This window comes from Hylaeus anthracinus, unplaced genomic scaffold (assembly GCF_026225885.1).
Source record: "Hylaeus anthracinus isolate JK02 unplaced genomic scaffold, UHH_iyHylAnth1.0_haploid 5, whole genome shotgun sequence".
Taxonomy (NCBI): Eukaryota; Metazoa; Arthropoda; class Insecta; order Hymenoptera; family Colletidae; genus Hylaeus; species Hylaeus anthracinus.
This window is the reverse complement of record NW_026535322.1, coordinates 99,804-119,199: the sequence shown is the minus strand read 5'-3', so window position 1 is coordinate 119,199 and position 19,396 is coordinate 99,804. Positions and strand designations below refer to the sequence as shown.

At 47.8% G+C, this 19,396-nt stretch overlaps 1 protein-coding gene across 2 annotated transcripts; it reads right to left on the bottom strand.

Moving 5' to 3' along the window:
- Positions 1–243: 243 nt before the first annotated feature.
- On the bottom strand, positions 244–18,670 carry LOC128896050 (netrin receptor UNC5C-like). 2 transcript variants are annotated; one of them, XM_054159189.1, is made up of 12 exons: positions 18,227–18,670; positions 13,210–13,420; positions 8,177–8,593; positions 7,401–7,682; positions 7,135–7,302; positions 6,318–6,350; positions 5,802–5,966; positions 5,552–5,611; positions 3,851–3,988; positions 2,690–3,187; positions 1,481–2,441; positions 244–1,326 (listed from the first exon to the last, which is right to left on the bottom strand). In XM_054159189.1, exons 2-12 carry the CDS (start codon positions 13,289–13,291, stop codon positions 1,155–1,157), a joined length of 2,976 nt encoding a protein of 991 aa, XP_054015164.1. In that variant the 5' UTR covers positions 13,292–13,420; positions 18,227–18,670; the 3' UTR covers positions 244–1,154. The 2 variants fall into 2 exon arrangements, with proteins under 2 accessions (XP_054015164.1, XP_054015166.1); XM_054159191.1 differs by lacking the exon at positions 6,318–6,350.
- Positions 18,671–19,396: the final 726 nt, after the last annotated feature.

Here is a 19,396-nt window from a genome sequence, read left to right as displayed (position 1 = left end):
CGTCGTGTTTGTAATTTTGTTAAACACTCTAGTTTAAATTAATATCACGACTGGAACTGAGGCCCATCAGGGGCAAGCGTTGGGGAGCGTACAAAAGAATGTACAAACAAAATGTATCGAAAAAACATTTCGTCTCTATCGAACGAGTCGTGGGAGCGACAGAAACCTGAAAATAAAAACAAGGATGATGGTGGGAAAAAGTAGCCGCGATGAATAGAAACGGATGGAATGCGTCAACGACTGTTCAAGGTATACAAGAATATTTTATTCGTCGAAAGTAACAAATATACAGTTCTTCCAAATAAACTGGTGTCGATTAAAATGATTCGATGTATCGCAATCGAGATCGATCTAATCCGATCGAACGTCCGCACCCGATCGTTCTTACTACTTTTCTTAAAAAAAAATCGTATACCGGCGCGGGCGGCACGTATTGTCGACGGGCACGAAAGAAACACGTCATTTTCAACAAACTGTGGATACAAACATCAACAGAAACGTTTCTTCTTCGAAACCCAGAGTGAGAATTTTGGCACGATCATCCTCCGAGATATCACTGGCCACTCGTGCCCGTGAGTCCATGTAACAAATCGATAAAACGCGTTCCATTTACCTTCAATTTTTCGTGTTTTTTTTCTCTTTTTTTTTTTTGTATCGCAGTGGAACGATGCCAATCTTTCGCTTTCGCTCGTTCCTCGTTCGATCTCCTCTACCTACCTATCTACTTAACCGTCTATCTATTTATATTTATATATAAACATCCGTCTAAATGGATATATTCATTGTCATTTGCTCGCAAATCTTTAATACGTATGTACATATATGTATATCCATCTAAATGCACAGTTCTAGTAACTTCGTTGACGATTATTAGGTACGATTTCGCGGTAAACGTATCGTTTCTCGTCGTGTCGTCGCGGTCTAGGTAGTATGTATGTAGTATGTACAAAATACGCAACAGTTGCGCGCAATTAAGGCAGCGTTTGGACGAGTTTGCCCAGAGAACCGACTTGTACGAGATCGAGGAATTTAGTGTTCAGTGTTGACCACTCGTTGAATCACTGTTCACTTTGGCCGTCTACGCGGGCGCTTCTTCGTTTTCACTCACCACTGGATATGTCCCGAGAGTATGACACCCCGACACCTTGCACAGTTCAAAGCCACGGACCGAGTTGCGCTTCCAAAATCGTGGCTGCATCCGTTCTGCCCATCACTCGAAGATGGTTCAACAAGTCCGTCACGGCTGTGGGTTCGTGATGCTTTGCTTCCCAAAGATCCAGGATATGTTCGGTCGGACTGGATTTCGTCGCGAAATAATTAATGTACCTGAAACGTAACCGAGTGATGCGTGTTTTCTATTATCAAGTAAGTCTCGAACGATGAATTTGAAAGAGAGTGTAAGAAAATTTGAAGGACATTTAGGTGTAGGAACATTTAAAGGAAGAGAATAAGGAAGAGGTGATTTGAAAAAGTAGCTAACCTATCAACTTGAAGCCTCTGCGCCAGCATTCTCCAGTCGTTACCCAGAGCGTTCGGTGGGTCGAGACACTGGCAAAGTTGCTTCCTCAGGGACCTGGTAAACCGAAACGGTCTCAGGGTAGTAGAGTCCGTGGTCGCGTTATTAGCATGCCCGCTGCTGACCACGGTCACCTCTCTGAGCGGCCTGGTGACGCTTCCGGAGGAAATCAATTGTTTCGCGCCGTCGTAGACAATCCTGAACACCTGCCTCGTGTCCGAGTTCCCCTGCGAGACTTGAAGCTTGTAGCTTCTGGTGGAGGTAGGTCCGAAGGCTGCGTCCAAACTAAAGGTTACGTGTTTCGTGTTCTCTTGACAATTCCACGCGTCCCGGAAACCGATTTCCTGTCGGTCCGATTGCGATTTGCTCTGCCATTCGTTGCCAACCTCTTCCAAGCTGACGCAAAGCGACTCTCCGTTGTCTTGAAAGAGCAACGTTCGCGGCTTGTCCAACAGATATCCCCTGATTTGCGATTCTCGATCGAGGATCGCCTTCATCGCTGCCTTGGTGTCCTCGACAGCGTACACCCTTACGCAGCATTGGCCGGCCTGGCTCGCGAACAACGCCAATCGTAATCTCTTTGTTGCGATCGAGTTCTCGCAGCTCTGCCCAGCCAAAACGTAACCCCGCAACTGCTCGGTCACGATGAACGCTTCCGCGTGATCCAGCTGCGTGAACAAAGGCGTGTTGATCGTCTCGTTGCCTAAAGTTAGCACCCTGGTCCACGTAATCATCGATTGATAGTCTTTCGAGGACACGATCGCCGTCCCGTCCTCGACGCTCAACCCGTCGCACGCCCAAACGCTCAATTCCCACGTAGCCGGATGAAGCATCGCGCAATGTTCGAATTGAAGAATCACAGGCTTGTTGAAGGTTGCCGACGAAGGCCCGCACGTTACCACCGCGGATAATTGCGTGATACCATCTACGAATAAAAGTTAGGATTCTGCTTCGATATGAGTAGAACGTACAAAGTTTTCTACACTTGCATCGAGTACGAGTACGAGTACGAGTGCGAGTGCGAGTGCGAGAGTTTCGATTAAAAATGACTTGTCCGATTCGTTAATAAAGGTAAGAAACTTGCAATTGAATTAATCGCCAAGTATTTATCCATTTCTAATGATATCGTGATACGGACCGACTCGCTTAATAACACGTGTACGCATCGCTTACCGGGTAATCGGGGCCTGAACCGATCCTCGTTGAGCACCGCCAGGTAGAGTTCCTCCCTAAGTGGTTTAGGCACAGCTCCCTCGGGCACCGACATCGATATTCCGGCGTCCGGAAGCACCAGTAACGCGCCGCGCGTATTCACCGCCGCTCCAGCTACGTTTCCGGTCTCCAGCTTCGGCAGCCTAACGCTTTCCGAGGCGACGTTATACGTGGAATCGGAGGACGGGTAGGAACTAGCGACGCTGTTCTCGCAGTCGGAATGAATTTGTTTGTCGCTGCAGGACTCCTGGGTCGAGGTGCTCGGGGTCGGCGACATTGCCGAGGGTTGCGGCCCGATCGAGAGATGTGGAACGTCGTAATGGTGCTCGGAAAGGGATCTCGACATCGACAACTTCGGGTCGAAAGGATACTCGTAGCAAGCCGGCACGCTCGTCGCCGTTACATCCGGCTGTAGGCTCACTTTCTTGTCCTGGTCCGGGAAGAACTCTGGCTGGAATTCTGAAACGCACACCGCCGAGCCACGGCTCGTGGGTATCTCTGCGCGCTGCGGACAGACGCCGCCCGCTGTGACACTATTCCGTCTTTCGGAGCAACGAGCTTCGCTACTTTCGTATCTACTCTCCGTTCCTCTACATCTACATGTATATCTATATTCTCTATATTCTCTATATTCTTTATCGCAACTCTTTACTTTTCCCCCTGCAATTCTATCAACTATCTAATGTATCTATTATATCGTACATCGATGCAAGCTACTTTTCTATTATCCATACTTGGCATAATCGTTCGTTCCGCGACATACCAGTACAACGATTCTACGAGTATGTACCATCTATTCTTACCTGTATACACGAATAATAAACTCGATTGTTATTTCAGTGTCTCGTGACCCGTTTCCGTAGATGAAAGTAACGAACGCATAGCATCAAGAAAACATCGAAATAGTATCGTTTTAATTCTGGCGGGGCGCACGAAGGACCGAGAATTTTTCAATTGGATAAAAGAATCGATCGCGAATGTCGCGCGATCTCGTTGAAAAAGCCAACTATCGTTCCTTCTATCGTGCGTATAATTACATCTTCTCAGGGAACCGCCTCGGCGCCATTCACTCCTTCGTTCGCCTACAACTCCGGGGTTATTTTTCATCTTTGACATGCTTACCGTTACGGGCCATGGAGTAAAGAGAATGGTCTCGACCTTTGCGCCTCAGAAGCTTCGCTAAGAAAAATGCCAGTCCACCGATTACCAGACAGGCGACAGTCAGACCAACGTACAGAGCCACATCCATCTGGCGATTCGCTGTGAACATCAAACGATGTTTTCAAATTTCGACGGTGAACGGAGGACGGCGATGGTCGAAAGATGAAACGGATCCGACGAGTCGAGAGATTCACGATGCTACTTTGAAAGCGACTACAGTTTGGAACAGAGGTCGTCGTTTCATCGAGGTCGACAAGCGTTACACTGATTTTTAGAACCTTTCCGATGCGAGCAATCGAGCGACGCGATAATCGACCCTTAAAATTCTTGTCGTCGTACTTAATTGTTAACCGAAGCGACGCCGAGACTGACTCGCTTAAAATGCGCGCACCGCCTCCAAAGATTTTCAAGAAATACCACGACGAACCGACGGCTGACGTTCCTAAGCTTCTTCCAATTTTAGAATGTCAAAGCCATTCTCGGCTCTAACGCCGGTACGTGACTCTCAAAGGGCAGCTTTCCTTCGCAGGATCATGTGCGTCTGTTGCTTGACAGCACGCTTGTCTCGGGGACACGTGCTTCGAACATCAATATACGTACACGGCGCGCTGTAGAAAACGTATACGAATTTGGAAAGAATTCGCAAATAGTTGTACATCCCGTTACTCCGGGATCAAGGGTGCGTTCGCGACCCTCGGCCTTTGTAAAATAGAGCGAAATGTGGCGTAGGAGCGCGGTGATTTATTTTCTTAGCGTTTTCTTAATTCATAGACCAAGCCGAGAAGAAGAAATTTTTGCGAAAAAACATTGAGAGATGTTGCCGAATCCTCTATACAAAGTAAGATAATTTGGCAATTGGTCGAAAACCAAAACCAAAATTTGACGAAAACCAAACTTGCTTCTGGATGCAAAGGGTAGATCTTAAACGACCATCTCGCCACTCAGCGATCCATGAACACGTTCAGAGTTCCGTCAACGGATAATGGCACTTTATTTGCATGCACGATCAATTTTCTCGTTGCGCGACACCGACGCCGACGCCGACGCCGACGCCGAGGGGCGTAACGGCTGCCGATTACATAATTTTCTTCGATATTAAAGTCCCTACCTCCCTCGTACACCATAGTTACCACCACCCTCCACCGTTCGACCAGGAAGAGAGCCATAGCTCGAAGCGTATCGCGTGCAACTTTGATGTGGCTTGGTCGATAGAAGCGTCCACCTCTAAGGGGGTGTCTGAATCTATATGGACCAGTGGACCGCCCGCGCCCGTGCCCTACACTACCCGCGCGCCGCGCCGCGCCGCGCCTGGCCGTCGTCTCATTGTTACGATTGTTTGGATCGCGTTGGGGGCCGGTGATCGCGTCCTGGAGCCCTCGCGAAGCGTCAATAATTAACGGTTCGCGTAATTAAAAGTAAATATTTGAGGGGGCTTTCGATGCTTCTCGTCGATGCGGAAAACATGATCGACAAATAGACTCGAACGCGATCGCGTCGTTGCTAGTTTACTACCAAGGGTACTTTTCGATTCATGTACGTCACTGAACGCTACTCGTCTAATCGTCTAACTTTCCGCGTACCGCCAACGAACCTACGAACGGAAATCCTTCTCTTTCGGCAAACTATTACGATGGAAAATCAAAAAATACGCTAAACACTCACCTTGTTCGGTCAAGTGCGTGCCACCCAGTCTCGCGCCGCCGTTGCCACCACCGGGGCCGGCTAAAAACAACAACGATCGAACGATAAAGAGATAGAAATACGTAGACGTGGTAATTGGAAGACGAATGAGAGTAGCTCGTCACCAAGAAGAATTATCGTTTAGATAATTTAGCTTAAAATTATTCACGAGCAAGGAGAGTCGAATTTACACCTATAATAATATGTAAAACTCGTCGAAATCATCACTTACCGTTGCACATGCCGCCTGTGCAATTCGTTACGCTGATATCCCTACCCTGACAAACTCGGCCACCATGGCTTGGCGGCGGTTCGTCGCACGATCTTCTTCTGGTATGCGTGCAGTCACTTCCGCACACTGACCATGCCGACCATCTGGACCATCCTCCGTCCACCACTATTGAGAGAAAAGAAGACAGCTCGGACACTATACCATGTACTCTCGCAGAATCGACAATATCACGTTAATACGATGGACCAAAGGTTACCGGCCAAGTACAAGCCAAACAGTTGGATCGGTCGTAAGCACATGGTACTCGGTACTCGGTACTCGGTATGTACTCGGATCTTTACGTATATTTCTACGTGAAAAAATGTACGCTATTCTTCGATGGGCATACCATAGTTTAGGCTAACGATTCGATCGTTACGCTGACGTGCTTCTCGATCGCCGCGTGATACTAGTATGTAAATATTTCAAGTTGTTTTTTAATTTCTTTTCTAGATAGACGGAAAAGCGGTTGCTTACCTAAAGTGTTGGTAAACTCCTCCGACACGCCGACTGTTCCAAAGTAAGCGTGACGAACAAAAGAAATGCAGGTGCGTTATCAAAAGCAGACGGTTAATCGGCGAGAGAAACGAGTGGAGCTCAAAGAAAACGTGGTACGGTCGCGACTAACCGAATCGCGACAATGTGTAACGTGTACCATGAAATTCTGCGCGCCGCGCCGTAACAAACGAGGGGTTAATATTTCAAGTGTCTCCGTGGATCCTCGATTCTTCGTGGACGTTGTCCTCGGCGAACGTTTCAATACACTCGGCACGACTCTCAACGGTGATGCGACGCAGGTGTCTTTCAGAATGTCGCAAACGTTTTCGAAAGGTGAATACAATTTAAGAGAGCCAGCCAACAACGCAGGATGAAAGAAGCAAACAGAGAAAGAACGATAAGGGGGACGAGGCGGAAGACGGCACGCAACGGGCAAGCAACCGTGAGAGGAAAAGGGGGGAAGCTCGTAAATCAAACGAGAGAGTTCCCTCTCTTCAGCATCGGAATATTGGTTTGTCGTGGCAAAACCTGCTCGACCATCGGCATCGTCGGCGTCGGGCCGCCGTTACATGACTTTGAATCGAACCAACAGAGAACGAGCAGTCTATCTCGCTGTTTCATGGCCTGAACGTATGTTACTAGCTACTACTAGCTATCGTTGGGAAATGGAGGATGCACGAAAAGCCTCTATCGCGGAACCCAGGCGCGACTTGTCCGTGAAGGAAACGTGGTGTTTTCTTGAAATCTTATTTCGAACTTATATAATAATATTGTACATAAAAAAAAAATGTCTCACCGGGGCAAGCGGTATTACAGTCCATCTTTTGCTGGGATGGTCCGAGACAGGGTTGTCCCCCGTTCATCGGCAAAGGATTCGTACACGTTCTCGTCCTCTTCTGGCCTCCTTTGGCGCATCTCGAGTGACACTCCGACCAGGCTGACCACGAGGACCATCCGCCGTTCACTGTAACGAAATTAACATAGCCGTGCTCGTAGGGTCCCTTAGAAATGCCGGAAGAAAGCGTTATTATTGTAATAAAATTGTCAAAGCAAGATACTCACCGTAAACCGTCAAGCTGACGGGCTCGCTCAGTCTCTTGGCGGCAATGTTCTCCGCAACGCAAGTGTAATTCGCTTGATGGCCAAGTTTCGCCTGACCAACGAGAAGATGTCCCTCGCTCGATACCAACAGCGTATCCGACTCCGTGTCGACGGGAACGTTATTTCTTAACCAGTAGACCCTCGGCGATGGCACTCCCACCGGAGGTAGACACCTCAGTTCGGTGCTTTGTCCCGCCTCGACGGATACAGAGTACGGCGGAGACTCGAACTGTTTCTTCAAGTCTGGAGAAATAAAACGTGCAATGTCTGAAATACCGGTAGCTAGTTTCGAATTAAAGGAATTGTTTGTTCTGTTCGCTGTTTTCGAGGACGAAATGTTTGTTTCAACTCGAGTTACGCGAGTCCGTAACGACGACGAACAAACGGTTCTTTCCTAAATTGATTCTCTTAGAAAGTCCGGTCATTCCGTTGCCTTGCATTAAGGGTCGGAATTAAATAATGACCTCGCTTAGGAGAATCAAGATAATTACGAGGGGGCGCGGACGTGGGCAAACTAAGACGAAACTCGTAACTGTCAACGTGACGACCGGGCAAACAACTGTCGGAAGCTAAATATTTACGATATGAGCAATATTATGCTAAATCGCTGCCATGTTAAAATAAAGACGCGTTACAACGTTTGTATAATAGACTTGTTAACGTGTATTAGACAGACTTTAATCGCGAGCATGCGTAGAGGTATGGAAAATTTCGGAAAAAAATATTTCTTCGCTTACAGGCAACATCGACGATCGCTGGTTGACTTTTAATTTGTCCGGATCCTGACCATGCGAAACATTCGCACTTGTACTTGTCTCTCCCAAAGTACTCCTCGATGTGATCTCTGGTTACGTTTAGCTCGCAGTCGACTATCCTGGTCCCAGTATGGGGATCCACAAAATCTTGCTGTTGCGATTCGTCTGCTCTGACGTCGTTGCAACGGAAATAGATCTGCAACGCGTGAGCAGCCTTGCAATGTAACGTGGCTGGTTTGTTCTTAACCACGAAGGAATCGACTGGTTCCGTGAGAAAGACCGGCAGATGACCGCCCGATTCCGAGATCAGCTCGGTATCCGTGGCTATCGTGGCCGATGGTACGTCGTCGTCGTCCTCCAAGAGGTACGAATCCTCGTCCTCCGCGGCATCATCACCTTCTGAAAGTAGACTATCAAGTTTGATTTTCGGTTCTCCTATACCATACCATTACAAACGACGAAATTCGATGAATGGTAAAAACGAAGGGAAACGAAACGAAACGAAACGAATGCCGTCGCATCCCTTATCATCTTGCGAATCGGATTACGATCATTTTTGCGGCAAGAATCACAAAACCACGTAGCCACGTAGTCAGTCGTTCCAACTCCAAATACAATCGAAACGTACATCGAAATTTACGATCGAGTTATTAATTCGTGCCAGACATTATTCACGGTACGTTCAATTGGAATCGCGAAAATTCTATATTTGCTTGTCAACAATGGTCAGTCCCTTCCCACTGGCCTCTTGCCCCTTCCGTCTAGTAAATCCTGACCCCGGCCCATTAATGCCGGCCGCGCCGCGCGCCGTTTCGCAAGCCCGAAACTCTGCGTTCTGGCTACGAACAATCGCACCGCGCACGCTGCAGTAATGAATTTTCGGATTTACGCGGCGCACCGGTGCACAAGTCCGATGCATTTCCCACCAACGAGTGGTTAGACCTTTATCCCCGTGCGACATTTGGCTGGGGGCCACAATTTTCATCGCGATAATCGGTACTGCTCTGTATCGTTTTCGTCTCGTTTTGCTTAAAACCAGAATAATAAAAAAGCTAACTCGTCGATGACGATCCCTATTACTACAATAGTACTTACCTATCCTTATCAAATATTTTTAACGACTAATTTCGATATTCCGGTGACTTTTGATAAGATCTACGAACGTAAAACGCAACATCGCGATCGACAGATGTCACAGCTGTGCAACTGGCTGGTTTTTATCGTGCTGCCGTTTCTCGCTATTTTTCACATTGTCCAGGAGCGAGGACAAAATTTCCCTCCCGAGGAAAAAAATGTCAGAATTTATATCCGATGCCGGCAGATATCTCTCCGATATACATATATGTATATGCTGCTCGGTGAGATAGGAATAGGGCAACGGGCAAATGAGAAGCGTCGGCAAACGAATGAAAAAATAAAACAAAAAAATTCAGCAACGTGACGTACCCGTAGCGAATCGAGGCGCGACTAAAAGAGAATTTTCATCGGTTTCCAATAATGGGTCTCGATCGGCTGTCCGACGAGGTCCGGTGGAATCGCGGCTGCCAGTTTTTGCCCGGATGCGAATCAGTTCATACGAAAATCCTCGTTAGCCACTTTGGATGCCCGACCGCGAACCATATCGTTGATTGAACCGACCCCGACGTCACGTCGACGATGACGTTATAACGTTCTCGAATTCGTCATTTTTTCGTCCATCTTTTGCACAGGATCGCGCATCTATTCGAAATATTTGATTCGTGTACACAATGTCGTTGGTGCAACTTGCCGAAACTTTGATTTTACCTACACAATGCATCGCAGTTGTTTGGTTGACCAGCGCGGGCGGACTCGGTAAATTTGGAAAAAGGTTCGGTTCGATCACGGTTGACGACAGTACGACAGTAAATACAATAAATAACAAGACTGGATTCGAAAAGACGGTGCAACTTTTGCAAAGCCATTTTTACATCGCACAACGGTAATTGCTGCCGGCAAATATCCCGGTCGGCCGGCCGCCGCGGACTAAACAGCGCTTCTAGGTTCCGTACTCTTTCTAAAAAAGAACAAAGAACAAAGAACAAAGAAAAAAGAAAAAAGGATCACGAGGGAAAAAGGGCAGGGGTTGCGCGCCAACTTAATTGTGCAACGTCACGCGACAAGCGGGGCTGGCTCGATTCGTCAGAAAAAAAGCAGGCTCATCGGTTTCCGATAATTTGCCGCGGAACGTTGTAGGTATCCAATCTTCCGGCAGTGTCGAATCAGCCGCCACAGATCTTTGCGAAATCTCTCGTTAGACAGACCGTATACCAAAGATCGAACTCGAATCTCGAGTAGGTACGCGAGGATCGTGTTGGAAGAGAGGATCCATCCGTTGCCTTTGTCCGTGTTCGGTTTTTGGTGTATCTATCGTACAATCCCGTTTAGGCCAACCTGACTGGATACATAGAGTGGTTAATCGAGTCTCTCCGCTGGATACGGTGGTTACGTCCGTTGAGCGTGTACGCGATACGTGTAGCTCTGTACTCTACGCGTACGCGCGCATACCGACTGTTTACTCGTATATGCACAACCTCTACGAGACGCATTTGCGCGGCTACTACGTGGCTTGACCACGTATTACGCTGGCTAGAGTCAGAAGCGTGACCGTGTACAGTTTCAGCGTATATCTACGAGCAACAGACCACACATGGCGCCTCTTAATTAACAAGGGTGCCTGCCATGTTCCGACAATGTTCTTACGACGCCGACGGTCCACGATTCACCGCGAGCCTGGCGCCACGAGTGGCCAAGAAGGAACACGCGACGAAAACGGAAAAGGAAAAGGAAATGGAAACGGTGACTGGAAAGAGAGACGTCGCCAACAAGTTAACTGTTTGGAAGAAGATGTCTGCAAGTACATACTTTGTTTTCGATACAAAGAAAAACTTTTGGAGAAAACATGCTCGAGTGTAGATCAGTACAGACAACGAGGAGGAATCAACGGGGAGCCCGATCGCTCTTTTACGATCGACACCGAGATGAAATCAGGTTCGACCTTGTTGATTCGATCGATACTTTCTTAATCTCCTCAGCTCTGTGCTTTACTTGGCCACACTTTCCCGACATTCTCCTCGATTTCAACGATAATCACGCTTACGCAACTGGCGGGGCCTTCTCTCTGCACGCCACTCTCTCGTTTGATTTACGATAATTAAAGTTGACCCGACCTTTCGTCGCGGCAACGTGAAGAATGGTAGAAACAGACAGAGAGGTATGCGATAAAAGGGAGAATGGAGAATGGGCATTGGGTCGATGAGAGATTACGAGAGATTAAAGAGTTTTCCCCCATTCTCTGTCGCTCATACTTATTTTTTATGTTTGTTTTGCATTCGACTACGACCCCTGCCCCGCTATTTCTCTGCGGCCGGTTCGAGAATAGACCTCGTTCCGCCGTGGAACTAACCGGGTAATTGCCCGCTCGAGCGAACCCACCAACTAGCCTTTACGCTGTTTGCATTTTTGCTTAAGGCGATTTTACCAGATCCACCGACCTCCCGCTATCTTCGAGTCCGTGCCTGGCTACGTTTCGTTACCGATCGAAACTCGTATCGCAAACCTTGATCGCGATTTACTTGTGAAACTTACCGAAGGAACGAGGTCGCGTCAACGCGTCAACGCTGCGCGGATGAGTAATAGGTTCTCACGAGACTCTCGGTGAATCCGACGAGAGAGTACCGTTATAGGTTCGGAACTGAACGGGTTTGCAAGTGCATCTCCAATTCTTCGAAAATTGAAAATTAACCCAGTCGTGAGGTAAAACTGACCGAGGTTCGTGTCGTCTTGAAAGGAAACGAGCTTGACAAATTTACCGCGATACCAAGTAGAAACGGTGGCGACATCACCGTGGCCAAAACGTGACGACGAAGCGGTGAACGCGACCTCGTCTCGGCTCGTTAATTATTAGTGCAACTAATATTTTTCACAGTGCCGCGCGGTAGCCAGTCAAGCCAGCAAAATTATGACGCGATATCACGTCGCTATAAATCGTCGTGGTAATTATTCACGCGCGCGCATACACGCGGAGTCTGGTGTTGCACGTTCGCTTGCTGTTGCTGGCCATGGCAGAAGAAGAACGTCGCGTTTTGGCGCGGCGCGGCGTAGCTTCCCGTCGCGTCGTCGATTGTCTTTCAACGTCCTCGCGTCGCGCGACACGTTTGCTAGAATCGGAGCACGATCTCGCTTCGGACGCGATTTCGCGCGTTGGACGTGAGAAGTGATACCAAATGCGAAAACTGTAATTATTCCAAAAGATGTTCCGCGACAAGTAGCCGGTATACCGTCAACTTTCTATCGTCGTGCGTTACATTTTTTCCGTCGGACGCCATTCATCATTTCTCGCATCGCTTCGCGATGACGCGCGTCCGCTGGATTTCGGGAACGTGTTAGTTAGTTGGGAGCGTGATTTCGCAAAAGGGCACCGAACCAACAAACCGGAGGATTCAACCTCTCGCGGGGAGCGTAAGGTCGCTTTAAAACTGGTAATCCATCATCGAAAACGACTGGCGTAACGTAACCGGCCGGTTATGCCTACCACTAATCAACGCCACCGACTTGCCGTATAATTAGATCTAGTTGGTTCCTCCGCTTCCTTTCCCTTTCCTCGGAACGCGATAGCCTCTAGGCCCCCGTGTCTTGAGGTACGAACACGACCTTTCTTTTTTAACGAGGAAATCGCAAAAAATATGACAACGGACCTTTCGGTTATCGCACATGTTAATAATTCTCAATAAATCCATACAGACATATCGATTCTAGCAGCAAAAATAACCCAAAAGAAAGCTGCTTCCCGTTATGTTCCTTTGTTATTTCCAATCGTAATTATGGTTAGGCATTCTAATCAGGGGTTGTAGTATGCGACAGGTTTAGCTATAAGAGGGCTAGCAGGAGTCATATAAGACAAAGTGATGATAAGAAAAATGGAAATAAGTAACAAGTATGTATTAGTGTAATAACTATGCCTGTATAATTAATCACGTTAAATAAATACGACTCACCTTCGCCGGATGTGAATGGACGCACCAGGCCTGGTAGCAGCACACAGAACAACAGAAACAAGAAACACGATTTCGGCCTCATCGCGTACGTGTTACCGTCACGCGGGTCATTCGTTCATCTTACATCGACGACGATACACGAATATTGGTGAATTTCGGGACTGATCGCTGCACTTGAATCGGAGTATCTCTCGGTGCCGGTAAATTACATCTGCAACATTAAAAGTAGAGTCCCATTCAGTGGAAGGGTTCCAGCAGAGTGAATAACCGAAACGAAAGAATTAAATACGAGTATACGCTTTGTTACTCGAGCATCCAAGAGCAACCAAGATTGTGGTAGGAAAAAACATGGAAACGGTAACGATCGATGGCTCGCGATCAGAGTTATGAAACATGGACCGATGGCTGCGCGAATTTAATGTTAGTTGTTTCCACTGGAATACATAAAAAAAGGTTAGAAGAGCGAGAGTGGCACTTGGGTACCGGCTGGCAGGCAACCCTTGCCATTTAAATATTCCAGTGGCACCGCGCACTTTCCCGCACGCAAAATTTCCTCATGGCGCCTATCCTCCCTAGTCTCTTCGAATTCAACAAAGAACGCTTGAAAAGCGTTGCGTTCAATGTAACAGCTCTCCCCGTTCGGTCTTTGCGTCTATTCCGATCGATAACCAACAACGTTAATAATTAACGAAAGGACAGATCATACCTAAATACGGCATACGGAACGAAAATACTCTCGGAGATTCATGCCGTGGAATAATCCACGCCGTGGCGACGAGCTCGTGAAACGCGCATTATGCGAGCGTATCGGCTTCCCTACACAGATTTCCCATCGCGAGAGCCCGATCTAATCCTTCAGGACGAGGACTCAATTTATAAACGTGCCCGGTATTATCACTCAAAGGCTTAAAACACTCGACACCGACCGACGCCGAGGCCGACGCCGACACCGACGTCGTGCCGTGCCGTGCTGTGCTGTGCCGTGCCGTGCCGTGCCGTGCCGTGCGGATGAACACATGGCGATTTCACACTGCAATTGCCACGAATACCTAGTATTCTCTTTCCCTCTCTCATTTCTCTGGGGCTTTCCTCCTTGTCGGGATAAACGCGAGAACTCGAGTGCTATTCACTGCTCGAGCCCCCGACCGAGTCGCTCCAGAAAAGCTGTTTCTTTTCACAGGACCTGTTCCAGCAGGGCTCTTCTTCGGCACTCGTACGAGCGGACAGCTTGTGCACTGTGCCGCTCGTTTCGAACCCGGCTCTTCCCTTTGGTGAAAGAGATGGACCCCGCCCGCCTCTCGACGAGTCGGGATTTCAGGCGTCGAGGTGAACGCGGTTGCGACTTAAAAGCGGTTTAAAAGCTTCGAAGGGCAGCACGGGTATCGCGTGACAACAGGTAGAGCAGGGATCCTCGAGCTTGAATCATTCAGCTACCGGTTCGCAGACCGAGGCTAACTGAAATCTTTTCTATTCCGCCTCGCCATTATCCTTGTTCGGACAAAACAATCGATAAAATAATTCAAGTATACCTTATCCTTTTAACTTTTAACATCAAAGAATACCACCTTTCCAAACGTTTCACTTTCATTTCGTTTCGTTTCTATTCTCGTGGCGGGTAAAGTCGCTGCACTGCTGCTGAAAATACACCATCGCGATCGCGTGTGCTTGTCGTGCCAGAGCAACGACGCCGACGTCGTGCCATCAAGTTTCCCTGGACGCGGAGAGGATCAAACGAGCCACCCACGCTCGATTTTCGTTACAGCGAAAGTTATTTGACGTTTTTGCACGAATATAAAATACAAACACTGTATCCGGACGATGTCGACGTGTTCCGGAAATATCGGTAGAACGTAGAAGGGGAGACGCGAAAGACCGAACTGTATTCTGTCTTGTTTGCGCATATTTCGTATAGGTATGTAATCTTTCGACTTGAGACGACGGGAACTCTTGTCGATCGATCGTCGAGAATGAAGAGCCGCGTTTAGTTGGTACGGCAGGAAAATTCGTTCAAGCGTAAACACAGTTTTCGCCAATGTTCCATTCGAACAGATAAAACACACCGAACCGTGAGAACGCAGATGGAGGGTTTGCGCGTGCCAGGTGGGCTTCTCTCCTGGTTCAGCCTCTTCGAGGGCGCAACGTTGTTTCCCGTCGAGTCGATCGAAAACCTGATACCCGTTGGGGTTCGATTTTTCGGTCAAGATAGCGCTGTGCATCGCTTACGAGTTTTTACTGGCCATGAAAAACGGTCCAAGTCCGGGTGAGAACGACTGTCCGAGACGTCGACTTGGCTTACGCACTCTCATCACGTGCGTCGCGTTTCCTGGCTCGACGGATCGTGGCGTTCCGTCCCTCTATGCGTTGTACTCCATCTCGTTTTGATAACGTTCGAAAACGTGTGTATCTTCTCGTTACGATACTTTATTCGTAATTTCGTTACACTGTTTTCAGCCTCTTTTACAAAACTGCGACAAAACACTGATTTATCCTCGTTAGAAGTAGTTTCTAAAAAAAAATACATACATCGATTGGATTGTTGTCCTAAATTTAGAATCGCTGAAAGGTAGAATTTTGCACGGTAATTGTAATCGTACGCACTTGGCTGATGCATAACGATCCGTTGGCGTTGAAAGAAAGAACGGAAGTCGGGGGTCGCGATGGGGCGAAAGACGAAAGACGAAAGACGAACGCGAATGCGATTGCGAATGCGAATGCGACTGCGAGAACTCACTTGAAAAGCGAGGCAGCGTTGACGGGGACATTAAAAGAGGCGCGTGTCGCACTCGTCGCACTCGTCGCACTCCTCTGCAGGAACGAAACGATGCGCATCCCATGGGCAGAAAGAAGAGGATCCATTGGCATGATGCACGGTTTGCTCGACTTGTTTATTTTCCAGACAGACGGACGTGCAGCGAGGGCGTCGTAGAGCGACAGGGGCTCTTTCTATCGAGCGCCGTTTCGCGAAGATGATTACGTCGGTACAAGTGTGCGTAGCTCGGTTAGTCGTTAATAATATCTGTCAAAGTGAAATAACGGCTGGGTCTCTTATCCATCGAAGCTTGAATCGTTTAGTCAACGGCGGGAGCTTGTTCCGTGCGTATCAAATCGTTTTCAAAGTGTTTACTATTTCTTTTATTTCTTCTTAGAGGATTATATTTATAAAAAGTCGCATGACGCGTGTCATATGTCGCATGTCGCGCAACAGTTACATGCCGATTAGATAATTAAGAGAAACACGTGCGATACGGTATCGTGGTGAACGTTGAGTGTTTGACAGAATTAGGAAAGAAATGGAAAAAAAATGTCGAGCGAACAATGTAAGCATATTAAAAGAGACTCGATACGATAGTGTCGATGCATTTTTGTATATAATACGCGACTCGAAGAGGAACTATTTTGCGGCCGTTGTTTCCGTCAAAGGAGACAAAGAGGTAATTGTTCTTGGTAGAATATCGCAGTCACGATTAATGCCTCCTCGTGTCAACGATGAGTCGGCGCGGGGCGCCATTTATTAATTAATTGCATCGTTCCGATGAAATCGAAGACCGATTACAATAGTCGCGTCTGTCGCGATAGCGATTCTCGTTAGCGGCGTCTATGATCGCGAGAATCGATCGGGGCGCTTAACGGACCATTGCAAACAAACATGCTCCGACTAGAAACATTCGTCGGACTCGACGGATAAACGATCGCAGACCGATGCTGGATCGAATAGCTCGCGAGGATCGCATAATCGTAAAATGGCCGTCCGTACGTAGAGTCGAACGGAGATTTACAAACATTCGAGGGCACTTACTGGAATTGCGTATAAGAGATCGAGTCGTTCGGTACCCGTGGTAACGGAGGTAGTAAGTTTTCAGCGATTTACGCGAAATGTATGCATCGTGAACCAGAAGGCGCGCACAACGCACGAGTTTCCTCGTAAATACACGGAATATGTATACATATACATATCGGGATGTTCCTCTCCTCTTTTTCTTTCTTCTTTTCCTACTCATCCTTTTCTTTCTGTATCCATAGTTTACAGTATTCCAAGTTCTAGCATCCTTTTACAATAACGCTCCAACGTAATAATAGGTAGTAAAAGTAACGATGTTAGGTATGTATAGTATACATGTATCATGAATGTAGAACACGCGTTCCCTTTCGATCGAAATGTCGTCATCGAACTAGTAAATATGTATTTCGGTTCTTTCCCACTGTTATTAGGTAGTTATTGCTAATATGTATAGTTTTCGTATAAATGCAGCCGTTATTCTTCGTATTATCAGTGAACGGAACTAGGAATCACAGCATGTTAAAATTTTCACCGAACAGCATTCCGTTAGCTAAACGATGCGGAGCTTTCTTATAAATTTATCTCGTTTCGTATCTAGATGTAAACAAAGACTGAAATTATCAAAATACTGTCACGGTTCGTTTATCAGTCGCAAATTTCTCGACCTTATCACTCCCGTGGAGAGCAACAAGTAAATCGTTGGTTTCACCTAACCGTACCGTGCACTTTTCTGCATATTATTAACGGCAACCCCGTGTCACCGAACACTCGAGTAACCAGCTCGAATTTGCGAGCCGGTATAACAATCGCTTTGTTCGCTAGCGGTAGTTTAATATGAATGGTAACACAACGAACCGTTCTGAAGCAAGTCGTCATCGCGGTCGTAAGAATGGCCGTCGAGACGATGGTATACGGTCGCGGCATTTTTAAATAGGTTTCATGGGATGTTTGAATAGTAAACTCTCCTTAGGGGAAGTTCGCCAGCCTACTATTTCGGTTTAGTTTTTTCAAAAGGAGATTCAATTTCGATCACGATCGAATCTCGAATACGGAGCACACGAGTCATATCATTATTTCGGGAGTCGAATGATTAAAAAGTTTCTTTGCGCGATAACTGAAACAAATGGTAATTACACGATTCCCATTAACGATAAGACGTAGGCGCAATTCTTCTTTATCTACATATCTATGTACGTAGATATGTGTACGACCGATCAAGTACGAAATTACGAGACTTACTCGACACCGGCAGACGAATCCTGAAGCCGTAGCCGCCTTTTGAAAAATCCACTAGCACCGAGAACCTCACCGATATTTTTCAACGTATCACTTTCTTTGTTTATCCACTGTACCGCCACTTCAACCCCCACTTCACTGACACTTGCCCTATCATCCATGCAGTACGTAAACAGCGTGTTCGATCGTGCTTCGATTCTCCTCCGTGGATCATTGGTGGATTCAACGGAACAAACGTCATCCATAAACTCGTGACTATCTCGTACCTTTTCGAAGCAATTGATAGGTTGGACCAAGAAACGGAACGCGAATCGTGCGGTTCTTACTCGTGCATTTCATTGCACGAGACACGCGTGGAACAGAGAACCACGTTACCACCGTAAACAAGCCTACACACCAAAAGCTCCAACACGCGCGGCTTGCGTCGGCCAACTGACTCCGATCGCGGAAACCTCGAGCTCGGGGCCCTTCGGCGGCGGTGGTGGCGTCGGTGGTGGTGGTGGTGGTGGTGGTGGTGGTGGTGGTGGCGGTGGTGGTGGTGGTGGTGGTGGCGGCGGCGGCGGCGGCGGCGGTGTGGCGGCAACGACTGCGATGGCGTCGGTGGTGGGGCACCAGATCGGCTAGCGGGCGCACTATGGACGTGGGCTTTGGACTCGCTACGGTGAGCCGAGAGTCTGGATTCTGGGGAGACTCTCCTTACTGGCGCTCTCGTTGGCGCTCTCGTTGGCGCTGGCGCTAGTGCTGGTGGGAGCGCCGATATACGATGGATCTCGATTCGCTGCAGCGCAACGAGTTTCCTTCAGACTCCGGTATGAGCTGCCGTGATAAGATGTTTTTCAATACACATGTATGTATGTATGTAATACGTATCCATCGTTGAGACAGATCAAGTTACAGGAAATTAGTGTTCTTTGCTTATTCGATGTAACGTTGAAAGTGCAAAAGGAGCAATCGATTAACAAAATGTGTTCTCTCCCAATCACAGCCTTTTTTTCGATCGAAATCGAATCAATCGCCAGTAACGTTCAGCCGTGGGAAGAGAGAGACAGGTCGAACGCGACGCTACGCTGACGTCGACGCGCGACCGGAACAGAAAACGAGACAGAGTCGCAGCAGCCCCTGTATTCGAACGTTATTAAATTATTCTAGCGTAACGGTGAATCTACCCGCAGA

Coding starts and splice junctions, on each gene's coding strand:
- LOC128896050 (XM_054159189.1), bottom strand. CDS start 13,291: ATGAGGCCGAAATCGTGTTTCTTGTTTCTGTTGTTCTGTGTGCTGCTA. Junction 7,683..8,176: donor AGCGATCGTCGATGTTGCCT/GTAAGCGAAGAA, acceptor TTATTTCTCCAG/ACTTGAAGAAACAGTTCGAG. Junction 2,442..2,689: donor GTTCAGGCCCCGATTACCCG/GTAAGCGATGCG, acceptor TTTTATTCGTAG/ATGGTATCACGCAATTATCC.